This window comes from Hypanus sabinus, chromosome 21 (assembly GCF_030144855.1).
Source record: "Hypanus sabinus isolate sHypSab1 chromosome 21, sHypSab1.hap1, whole genome shotgun sequence".
Taxonomy (NCBI): Eukaryota; Metazoa; Chordata; class Chondrichthyes; order Myliobatiformes; family Dasyatidae; genus Hypanus; species Hypanus sabinus.
The window spans coordinates 14,760,555-14,773,274 of NC_082726.1; the positions used below are offsets into that span (position 1 = coordinate 14,760,555).

Genomic DNA, 12,720 nt, shown 5'->3' on the forward strand with positions numbered 1-12,720 from the left:
GATCCTGTGATCTCTGTCTCAAAAGCTGATGTTAGGCTGTCTTTAAAGAGGGTGAACCCTCGCAAGGTGGAAGGTCCCAATGGAGTACCTGATAAGGCTCTGAAAACCTGTGCCAACCAACTGGAGGGAGTATTCAAGGATATTTTCAACCTCTCAGTGTTACAGGCGTAAGTTCCCACTGGCTTCAAAAAGACAACAAGAATACCAGTGCCTAAGAAGAATAATGGGAGCTGCCTTAATGACTATCGCCCAGTAGCACTCGCATCTACAGTGATGAAATGCTTTCAGAGGTTGGTCATTGTTGGGTTTAGGTCATTTAGGTGGGCTTCGGACACCAGTCTTCTGTTCTGTTTGACAAAGTACTGTGGATTGAGTTCATAACAATGCATTTCCTAAAAGCTGTGAATACCAGATGCTGCTGACGCCGTAGTTTTGAAGACAGTATTATCTATACTTTGTAAATATGAATTGTCCTCAATATTAGCACGTAAAATACCAAATAAATGTATTGTGGATTTAATTTGCATTCTGAAAGGCTGTGAATACCAACCCAGACATGAGGGCGTCAGGAGGAAAGGATAAAGTCAGAAGGTGTGATGTTTTGCATGTAGCTTCAAAAGAAAGCATTGTCTATGCATTGTCTATATTTTGTAAATAGGGATTGCCCTTTGTGTTTAGCAAATAAATATCGAGCCTACATTGGGCTAGCAGACCTTTTCCACCAAAGGGTCTCCATATGATGCTTGCTGTACCTTCTTGTGTCGAATAAAGAAGCTGTTTTGAACCTACCAGGAACTCGCTCTCCCATGATTTCATTCAGCTACAACAGTCATGACTAGACTGAACTCCTGCCTCAGCAAGGACATGTATGCACTGAAATTTGCCTATCGCCACAATAGGTCAACAGCAGATGCAATCTCAATGGCTCTTCACACAACAACAAATCTGTGCGGATTGGTGATAATATCTCTTCCTTGCTGACGGTCAACACTGGTGCACCACAGGGGCATGTGCTTAACACACTGCTCTATTCTCTCTATACCCATGACTGTGCAGCTAAGCATAACTCAAATATCATCTATAAATTTGCTGATGATACAACTATTGTTGGTAGTCTCAGATGGAGATGAGAGGGCGTACAGGAGCAAGATATGCCAGCTAGTGGAGTGGTGTTGTAGCAACAACTTTGCACTCAACGTCAGTAAGACAAAAGAGCTGATTGTGGTCTTCAGGAAGGGTAAGATGAAAGAACAGATACTAATCCTCATAGAGGGACCAGAAGTGGAGAGAGTGAGCAGTTTCAGGTTCCTGGGAGTCAAGATCTCTGAGGACCTAACTTGGTCCCAACATATCAATGCAGTTATAAAGAAGGCAAGACAGTGACTATACTTCAATAGGAGTTTGAAGAAAATCGGTATGTCAGCAAATACACTCAAAAACTTCTATTGATGTACCATGGACAGCATTCTGACAGGCTGCATCACTGTCTGGTATGGGGGGGGGGGGGGTCTACTGCACAGGACTGAAAGAAGCTGCAGTGGGTTGTAAATTTAGTTGGCTCCATCTAAATTAGCCTGCAAAGTACCCAGGACATCTTGGTGTCTCAGAAAGACGGCATCCATTATTAAGGACCTGCAGCACCAATGGCATGCTCTTTTCTCACTGTTACCATCAGGAAGGAGGTACAGAAGCCTGAAGGCACACACTCAGTGATTCAAGAACAGCTTCTTCCCCTCTGCCATCCGATTCCTAAATGGACATTGAACCCATGAACACTACCTCACTTTTTTAATATATATTCTGGTTTTTGCATGATTTTTAATCTATTCCATATATGTATTCTGTAATATATTTTTCTTCTTCTATATTAAATATTGCATTGAACTGCTGCTGCTAAGTTAACAAATTTCCCAACACATGTTGGTGGTAATAAACCTGATTTGGATTCTGATTCTGATGCTGAAGACAGACAACATGATCATAGGTTTGGAATGGAACTCTGTAACGAACTACTCCAGGCAGTTTATAAAGAATATGAGCCAGCCCAAGGAGTACAACTTGTTTAAAAAGTGTATTAGTTGTGCAAAAATGCTTTATTTTCCCAAATGAATTTGATTTCAAATGACAAACCTCTACTTTGTTCAATTGACTCCCTTTTTCTCCTTTCCTCATGTCCTGCAGCTTCTTCCAAGTCTTTGAGGGTGGGATCTAGCAGCACCCAGTCTTCTGTGTAGAACACACTTCGGCGGTTTTCATTGTTTGCTCTTCCTGGTTTCAGATTTGACATTGAGTTTCTGCAATGGATTCAGAATTGTATCAGTATCACCCAAATGACTGTGTTATTCATGAATCATGCCTAACATACAACATAGAAAAACTTATTTATGTGTAGTGCCATCGAAATACTCCAATGTGCTTCACAAGATTTAAACTATAACTTTACTAAGCAGTTAGCTGAATACTTGCTTAGGAAGTTTATTTTAAGAATAGCTAAGGGTTCCTTAGATTGTGTTGGTTATTAACACAAATGACATATTTCATTGTATGTTTCTATGTACATGTGATAAATTAGTCTGAATATCAAGAAACTGAATATGCATGAAATCTAGAAATAAAATCAGAAAATGCTGAAAACAATCAGTAGGCCAGGTAGCACCTGCAGAAAAAGGAACAGAATTAATGTTTTTCAGGTTGAAACCCTTCAGGCATTTTGATGAAAGGCTTTTGACCTTAAACAAATTGTCCCTCCTTCCAGATAGCATTCAACACCTGAGTTTAATGCTTCCAACATTTTCCAATATTTCAAGGAATTTCTTTTCTCAGAGATATAAAATGAGAGGTTAATATAAATTATCACTCTTGTATTATTGGCAGATTTCAGCACAATATTATCAGAAAGCACTTTCAGGTGTAATTTTAGAATCTTCATTCTCCTAAGGAATTTAACACCTCCTCCCACTTTCTGAAGGGTACCGCTCTGGTGTCCTGGACATAACTTATCCTTTGGCATAACTCACCAACATAAGCAAATTAATCAAATGTTGATTTCAAATGCAGTTCACTGTGTTTTTTCTCTCTTAAAATGCAGCTACACTCACTACATAACAGCAAGGTAATTTGGTGGCTATGAAACAGTTAGGAATCACTGAACAGCACTATATAGAGACAAGTTTTTCCTAATAGAAGACTGTCCATGTATCAATTGTAGAATTGGATTTCACAGAAATTTCAAAAATATTAATGACAATATTTGGGTAGGCTTAAGATTTTTAAATTAGATTTTTCATTACTTTGACAAGTTACTCATCTTAATGTTTGTTCTTCAAGTTTCTTGCAAAAGAAATTTATAATTCTTTAGCCTCATCTTTCTATTGTAACTTTAGGTAATGTATGGATTGCTCCAGAAAGGAACTAATCACAGGCAATCTGCTAATACACCTCTAGCAAAGAGGTGGGATAGAAACTCTACCTAATGCAGAATTAATGCAAAACCACAAACAGATTTATCCTGAACAAGGTATTAAAGCCACATCTAAATATCACAAAATAAAGACTCCAACACACTGCTAATGGAGTACCTTTAAAGGACTAAAATGGGAAGGGGATATTACCAAAGATTAGCAAGCATACCTACGACAGTCAAATTATTCTTCAGTTGATTTACACATTTCATAACAAGCATGGTCCATCAACTTTAAAGCAAGTTGGTGCTCCAATAGTTAATCCACTATGCTTTCACAATGGAAAACATCTTTTCATCACTATGGTTTAAATCATTTTAATTTTCAGTTTATAAAAGCACTGAACTGCTTCCATGAATCCTTTCAAATGCTGGGAGGAAGCACACTGTCTGGATCTCAACTCAATTACTTTTTGATCCCAAATCATTTTCTAAATTCTTTAAGATTACAAGTGGTGTTGTATATTTCAATGCAAGATTTATTATAAGCTTCTATATAACTGGTTTCAATTTTAGTACATAGTCCCTTTTATACCTGTTTCAAATACTTTGCTAGCCGCTCATGATTATTTTAAATGAATAATGTAAATTGTGAATATTATATCATGTATTTTAAAATTGCTATGAGCATTCAGACAAAAAATCTAAGAGCATAACAATAAACCAGTGCTCTGTGGGTCAGTGTTACGTCAGGTTCAATGTAAATAAAATTAACACTCAACAGCTAAACATACATCAGGAGCAAATCTTTGAAATTAACGTTTAAGTACAAATATAGTTCTTTATGGAAACACAAGCAACTAGATACTTTAAAGCTGCAGTGGATTGAATACAATAACGTGGCAGGGAAAGAGTTAATTAAAGGAGGCATGGAAATAAATTAATGTAAGTACTCAGTTTTAAAAGTGTGCAGCACAAGGCCATTAGTTGAAGCAGAAAGTTTGGTGGAGTTTAAGAGGCTTTTAGGCAGACACATGAATCTGAAGGGAATGCAGGGATATAGATAATACACAGCAGGAGGATATTTAGTATAAATTGGCATAAAAATTGGCACAACATTGCCCCATGCTGTACTGTTCTATGTTCTATTAACTTTTCAAAATAAAATGCCCCTTTGCTCACCTTTTTACCATGTCCTTTCAGTGTACAATTAATTGGTCGGAGAATAAAATTTCAAAAATCTAGAACCTGTATTTGAAAATACTGCAGAATTTCAGATCTCTTACTATCTTTCCTTTCAGTTAGTCCTGAATAAGAGTCTCGACCCAAAACGTTGACAGTGCTTCTCCTTTCAGATGCTGCCTGGCCTGCTGTGTTCCACCAGCATTTTGTGTGTGTTGCAGAATTTCACTGTTCGGTCTTTATTTTCAAACCTTCTAGTTATTTGGTAGTTAATAAGGTCAAGAAATTACACTCCTTTCTTCACTACAGATAAGGTTAGCTCACCTGATCTCTGTGCCCAAGTTCTTCAAAGAGAAGTTAATGGTTGTGGGATTTGCTACTCGTTCACCCACCAGACTCTCTAGAGCAACCTCTTCATCCAGTACACTTCTTGCACTCTCAGCAATATCCGTCGTTTGGGGAAGAAAGGGAGCATCTGGAATCAATATAAAAACTTACTATTGTCTGCATCTGTACTAACATCCTTCAAAGACTTCAGCAAAAGCAGTATGGTGGTTAACCCACATTCCTGAACACAGTGGAAAACATGAAGCTGCGTTATCCTGGCAAATTTAAATTTAAATCATGTAATCAGTAGCAGTTTGCTCTTGAATCAAAAGATGCAGTTTCACATACAATTATCAAAATTAATTTCCAGTAAATATTAATTTTAATTTTGTTTTCCAGTTCAATTAGACTTTTTTTTGTACATCCTTCCCATAATATTTCAAACACAGAATAATCAGCGAGTCGAGCAATATCTGTGGGAGGAAAGGAATTGAAGCTTCATGCTGAAACCCTGCATCAGTACTCAACTGGTAATGAATCGTCTGTAAGGTGTGGAGGCGCCAGTGAAGGATGGTGTTGGGCAGGATGTGGCAACCAGTGTGGCTACCAGGTACCAAGGTGTGGTGTCAGGGTACGCCCTGTTCAGGATGGTGAGTGTAGCAGCATCTGCTAACAAGCTCTGTCATTACCTCCTGTTGGGAAATGACGGACTTTGCTGCTTTTATTTAGCTGTATAGCTCTCCCTACTTGAAGATTTTGCCATGGCAACAAGCCCAACACCACTTGAGCTCGGTTTCCAGTGCAGGAGTATACAGCCTGAGCAAAATGTCTCTTTTTTCAGAAAGGTACAGAAGGGTATATCGCTGCCATGAGTGTTCAAGTTAGTGGGTCAAGTGCCCAATAATGAATCACACAGAGCAGTATGAAGTGAGGTTCAGTGTAAATAATATAAACAATTAACACCATTTAAGTGTGCTACATTGAGCAAACAAGGTGAAATATCTCATTGCATTCTGTATGGTACAAGGTACTTGCTGGAATTTGTATTTTCAACCCTCCCCATCTCTGAATATCAAGAGGTTACTGAAGTGGTATTAACCCACTCAGCCCACTTCAGTCCCAAGCTCTCTCTGCTATAGCTATCTCTTTTGACTGTCCACTGCTGGAAGGGTCTTTTGAATGGTGAGAAAACTATGCTGCAAAGTTCTCCACAATCCAAAAGACACCAACACATGTGCAGCATAATTGAGGCAGTCAAAGCGTTCCACAAGATTTTGACATGTTGAAGTTTTGCACTGTAGAGGCATTACATCTTTCAAGAAGTGTATGAAGCCAAGGTCCCATAAGTGCACAAGGAAGGGCACAAAATAATTAACATACTGCAATTGCCCAAAGTAGCAAGTAATTCTCCCAGTAGTGTTAAAAATAATTCCTTCACTGCAAAAGAAAAATGACCAGCAAGCTCTCTACTTCAGATTTCTGCTGGGTGCGAATTACTGTAGCTGCCAATTTTCTCTCAGTGACCACTTCTGCTGTGAAGCTCTTGGATACACAAAGCAAGTCCTCCTCAAACATGTGAAATTATACCCCTTGCAGTTGGCTCTTTGGGGAGAGTGTATGAGGAACAGAATATTAAAAAGTTCTATTTACAGAATGTATCATGCTGATACCTTAGAGGGCAGAGCATTCAAAACTTTGCAGTTCTTAACTGCATTACCTTGTTTATTCAGTTTCCTGTTTCCTACCAAAAAACCCAATATCTGCACAATATGGGCCAGGAAGCACACTTGAAGGAAACTATCAGCAATAAACCTCTACTCTCTGCATGTCTGTTAACAACTTATTTCCTGGCTCTGCCTGCTATGCAAAAGGACGTTAATAAACTAGTAATGTATGAGGCACATAATGTAGTCTCAGAAAACACAAAGCCAGTACTGATCCACCTAATCATAAAGTATTGCATGATACGCCTCATGCACATGTCCAAATATCTACAGAATCACTATAATTGCCACTGACTGGACACATCCAAGAAATGGAGCCAGAAAATATAATGAAGGAATATACTTCTGCTCACACCAGCAAAGATTTACAAAACTCTACTGAGTTTCTCTAAACAACTTGGAAAACATGGAAAACAAAATGGATATTGGAAGGAACAGTGCAGACTGCAGTTCAAGCACACACACAGAGAGTTGCCAAGATCTACTCAGAAACACAGCAAAAGCCAAGCAAGTACAATATATTGTCCACATCCACTCTTAAAAATTCCCCTTGAACCACATACAACCAATCAAGATGATTATCCCTTTAGGGAGGAGTTGAATAAGACTCTCCATTGGTCGTGATTGTCCTAGCTGTCTAGCCAGTACACAAGCCAGGGCAGTAAAATATGAAGAGCAAGCTCTTAACCATGCGGGAGGCTTCCCCCTCCGCGCAGCTGATGAATCCAAAGGAATGGCAAAGACCAAAGTCAGCAGTTTCGCAGGAGTTGTCAGTGCTGAACTGAATTGGGGACTCCAGCTCCAGATTTCTCCTCAGGGTTTACTCCCTAAGCCTTCCCCATGAGTGGAGTTTTGAGATCAGGATTTTCCTTCTAGACAAGTTGCCAACTACGGTTGACGAGCCCCAGCTACCCGAATGAGTTGAATAATGCAAACGTACAACATCAAAAGCAATATAAAATATTAAAATCAGGTATCACACTCTCAGATATTACGTATGATGAAAGAGAAAACCACTCAGGTCACAATCCAAGAACTGTCCATCAAGCACAGATGAATTTAAAGTTTAACATTGAAATAAAAACAAAAAGTGCTGGAACACATAATGAGTCAGACAGCATTTGTGAAGAAATAAAGTTAACTGCTTGGGTTCCAACTCTTCAACTAGCACAAGTTTGAAAACAAAGCAGGTTGTAAATTGTAGAGAAGTGGCAGCGTAGAAAGAACAAAAGTAATATCTGTGACAGAATGGAGGCCAAGAGACAACGAAGGAAGCAGTGACAGTGCCAGCTAAGGAAGGGCAAGGAAGTCTTGTTAATCACAGCTGGTCTGTCTGGAGCTCAGCTGACACAGAACTCTCACTTCTCCAGAACTTAGGCATAACAGAAATTACAAAGTTTCAAAGATATCGGAGAATGCAGCACCAGAATCCCCAATAAGCCAGTTGGTTGCAAGTCTCTGTTGATCAGTTGGTGGTTCTGTAAAACTGTCTACTCTGTGGGTGAGTGCATCCATGACTTAGACACATTTTAGTATGAGTACTGTACACAGGGCACTAAAGTGGTTAAACCAGGACATCTGACCACCTGCTCTGCAGTGCCCACAACAGAACTCTGTTGTGACTAAACCTTATACTCTTCACTTCTGCTCTTACAAGGTGCCACTACAATGCAATTCATTTGAATAAAGATGTTTTCTTTTATTCTAATGTTTTTATTACTTTTAATAAAAGCTAAATTATTCCAACTTTTTAAAAAGAAGAGTTGCTGATTAACAAGGACATTGAGAAACAAAGGCCTTCGGTGGCATGGATTGCCAGCAGGATCCAGGAGCGGAGCCTCAGGATCTGCCATGCCTGGCTTAGTCAAGATTTCGGCCTGCTCCACTGCACAGAAAGGCCACAGCAGCGAGGCCTCTGGCTCACAGTTCGAGAAGCTCCAGGAACCATACCAATGTTTGCACATAGCAAACTTCGCTTGCCGTGCTAGAGAAAGTAATCCAGTCAGGAAGGAGGCGAAACAACTTTTACCCAGCTAATGTAGAGCAGGGGTTTCCAATCTTTGCTAATGCACCTTACCATTAACTGAAGGGGCCGTGGACCCCAGGTTGGAATCCCTTGATTTAGAGCATCAAGGAGCAGTGCTTGCAGACTTACACAGGAAAGCCCTTCAACAAAAAATTAATGCAATTATTAGGATTCTAAAGGCTTTAAAAAACATTTCAATTAAGTATACCCCATAACTCATGAGTTAAAGTCATCTTATAGACTTCAACTAGTGCCCAATATTTGGGAGTGATTGTTATTTCCAAAATCTTCCTATAAATACAACCAAGAGCTGTTACTTTGTACACATCTTGTTGCATATACCTACGCTGCAAACAGATGGTGCCTTACAGGTTGACCACAGATAATAAGTCAAAATTGTGGTTTTAAGCTGCAACTGTTAGCTTTAATGGTGTTATTTGCAACTGTACACAGCTATAAAGCACATCACAGCACAAGTAAGGGTAGTGCTAACTTTTTTTAAAAATGCATGATTTTATAAAGCAAACCATCAGAAAAAATTTGCAGATGCTGTGAGAAGAATGTTTTGGGTTGAAGATACATTGTCAGAACCGTTGTGATGTATCTTAGCATCACAACTAATTTCCATGAACCCACTAACAGAACTGATCACTAGATAACATTTTTAAAGCAAGATTGTTTCAGGAGTAAATAACTGTTTCTCTTCCCGCAGATACAGCGTGACCTTGAATTTCTAGAATTTTGTTATTTTACCACCACAAAAACTGCATTTTCAGCATTCTCTGATTCTAACTCATACCCCTGCACAAGCAACTTGCTTCACACTAATTCCCAGCTAGTCCGATCCCACACTCCCTCTATTCCACCATCTGTTAATATTACAGCTGTTTTAATTGCCGTATCCCTTGATCCTGCCAAATAGTTTGCAGCTATTTGACATGGTTGCTCTGGGACCTCGGCTCCTCTCTCCACAGGGAGAGGAGGGCACTGAAGGGGTGTGCCAGCCGCATTTTTCCCCATTTTAACAAGATTTTCTAAACATTTAAAGCAGAATTCTAAACAAACACATCTGGTGAAAAGGCAGCAGCTGTACAGCAAGTCTGAAAGGCTGTTCCAGGAAACAAAAACGTGTGTGACCTTCACCAGAAAGGCTCAACTTCAACAACTACTGCCCAAAGTGTGAAGTGATTTCTAAGTGTTGCCAACCCCCGCAGTTTGAGCCACTCAGATGTTAGCCGCCTTTAGGTACTATATTCTTGTACCTAAAGGAAGTAGTCCCTGTCCAGCAACCCCAAATCTATAGTAAGTGAAGGCTAACATCTGAGTGGCCCAGACTGCGGGGATCTAGAACCAAGCATAACTGTTCATTTGTTTGAGAAATGGGACATTTTCTTTTATAGGGTCCCTACAAAAGAAAATATCCCCCACTTCAATCCCAACATTTGTGTTTTAATTATGCATCTAAGTTTGCCTGATGTCTATAACTTGTTTCACTTTCGCAGTTTGAAGCAATTTCCATTCTCACTACTAGCTTTCAAATTCCCCTCCGATCTACCTACCATAGTTGCCTCCAAATCCTTCTTCATAACTCAGATCATAGACTAGGAATCAGCCCATTAGCTTTACCTTGAAAGACAGCAACCGTAAAAAGGTCTCAATCTATCGGTTAGTGTCGAGAAACAAAGACGCAGTCAGGTCATGTGCTTTACTGGCAAACTCTGGCTTGAGGAGGAGGAGGGTGATCTTATTGAAAAGCCTCTTGAAAGAATACGCTTCCACTGGAGGAACAGGCACTATGAAGGAGCATAGCTGCAAATTGAGATACATAGGATTTCTTCTCAGAGGTCTGGAATTTTCTATTCTGGGAGTTGTGAAGGCCAATACACTGGGGTCTTTGAAAAAGAGATAAATAATTTTATTTTGAAAGCATGATAAGGGAACTGAGGAATATGGGGAACTGGCACAGAAGAGAAGTCAAGGCCCTGGGACACATCAACCAGGAGTTTATTAAATGGAAGGGCAGGCTTTAACTGCTTAAGAAAGAAATGTTAGGAGCATGGGCTAACTTGTGCTTCTGTAATCTGGCTACTGAATCCAAACTGCACTTTACAGTGATGTAGGCCTAATGTGCTCTATACCAAAAGTGGTCTCTACTGATCTGTTGATTAATGTCCTCCAATGTACACCACAACCACACAATTATTAAACTCTAGATGGTTATATTCCACCACTGTCACACAGCAAGAAAGGTAAATAATTGCTTTATTGTTAGCACACACGAAGAGCAAATCACAAAATACCTGGTTCATTTGCTACCTTGATCATTTCAAAACTTATGCATTTATCTAACAAATTTTGCCTCCTATCCAAAATGTCATGCCGAAAGGACAGTAAAAGTTGAGTAAAGCTATAATCGACCTTGCAGTTTATGTGTTATTGCATTACTGAGACAGAACCTCACCGATACAAATGTCAACTGATGCAAATTGAGATTAAAAAAAAGGCTGCTACTGATATAATTTACCTCAAGACACTATTTATCACATTTGCTATATTTGAATAGCTGCATACAAAAAATGAAAAAGGATAATTATTCAGGCATTTTGTAACTCATGAAATAAGGAGCAATCTACCTGCAGTTCATCACTGAATGCCAGCTCCTCTCCTGGCAAATGCTGAAAATAATGTGAACAGACCAGTTTGAAGGAAAATTGGAAAATTTCTCTCCAAACCGCTATGTGGTGAAGCAAGTTCCAGATGACAATCATGAAGTCATGTTTTTTTCCTGCAACTTTGGGGAGCTCAAGGGGGAGGGTCAATGTGGTGCGCTTGCCAGCTCCCTGAATGGTACTTTCCTTCACATTCCTTGTGTTGTCAATAGCTACACTTCTGTTGCTATGAGATACAGAATGTGGTCAATGTTTTCTGGAGAATTCACACAATAAGCTGCACAGTAAAATAAATGCGTTAGCACTTTTAGTCATGTACAGAGACATTTTGCAGAAACTTCAGATTTACAGTTGCTGGTGTATAATTGATTTTATTTAATACATTTTCAAAAGCAGAACTTTCCTCAGCAACTCTTCGTGCCACTTCTTTATAAAGGGCGGAGTTTTTGCCAGGATAACCAACAAGTACACTCCAAATTCATAATCATAGCAATTCATTTGGTTATTTGAACTTTTGAGGGAACCTCAATACTACAGATGATAATGTTCTCATTTATACTGAATATATTTTCAGTGGAGAGTAGGCCACAGTCAGGCACATGAACCCATCCTTGTGTCCCCTTTCTTGGATCTGTTTTCTCCAATTGTAAGTCCCTTGATTTTCTACTGAGCTCAGATAAATGAGCAGGAAAGACATTGCTCATTCAATTCACACTGTTAACCCAAGATTGTTTTTAATATTTAAGTTGACATGCAAAATAATGCAGAAAACAGAAACAGGAGCAAGATATGGCCAGTCATTCTTTCGAGGTTTCTCCACTGTTCAGTAAGACCATAGATGATCTAATCTTGACCACAATGCTTTTCCCAGTTCAAGCTTTGTTAAGGAGACTGAGTAATGACTAGGTAGGTGACTTTTCTTACTTAAACAGATTTAAGTACTGAAAACCTGTGCTGACCAACTGGCTGGACAGCAACCCTTCATTACTCCAGATGGAGTTTCCCACCTGCTTCAAAACGGCAACAATTACATCTGTACTCTAAAATGGTCAAAACCTAGCATTTTTGGTCAAGAGGAGGGTGAGCTGCCTCAATGACTATAGCCCACATCTACCGTGATGAAGTGCATGGAGAGTTTGGTTATGACTAGAAATAACTTCCTGTCTGAGCAAGGACCTTGACCTGTTGCACTTTGTCTACCACTACAACAGGTCTAGAGCAGACACTATTTCACTGGCTATCCACTCAGCTTTGAAACACCTGGACAGCAGCAATACATATGCCATGCTGCTGTTAATCACTCACAGCTCAGAGTTCCACACCATCACACCATCTGTATCTCCCTCTGCAACTGGATCCTTGGACTTCATTGGGAGATCTTAGTCAGTATGG

The 12,720-nt window shown here is 39.5% G+C and overlaps 1 protein-coding gene across 1 annotated transcript in view; it reads right to left on the reverse strand.

The window, feature by feature from the left end:
• The window catches only part of tbc1d2b (TBC1 domain family, member 2B), a 109,818-nt gene that overhangs the window by 50,333 nt on the left and 46,765 nt on the right, over positions 1–12,720 (reverse strand). Inside the window, exons 3-4 of the mRNA XM_059946015.1 lie at positions 4,907–5,057; positions 2,131–2,294 (exon numbers count right to left, since the gene is read on the reverse strand). Of these exons, the coding sequence (XP_059801998.1) occupies positions 2,131–2,294; positions 4,907–5,057 (315 nt within the window). The remainder of the gene's footprint in view (positions 1–2,130; positions 2,295–4,906; positions 5,058–12,720) is intronic.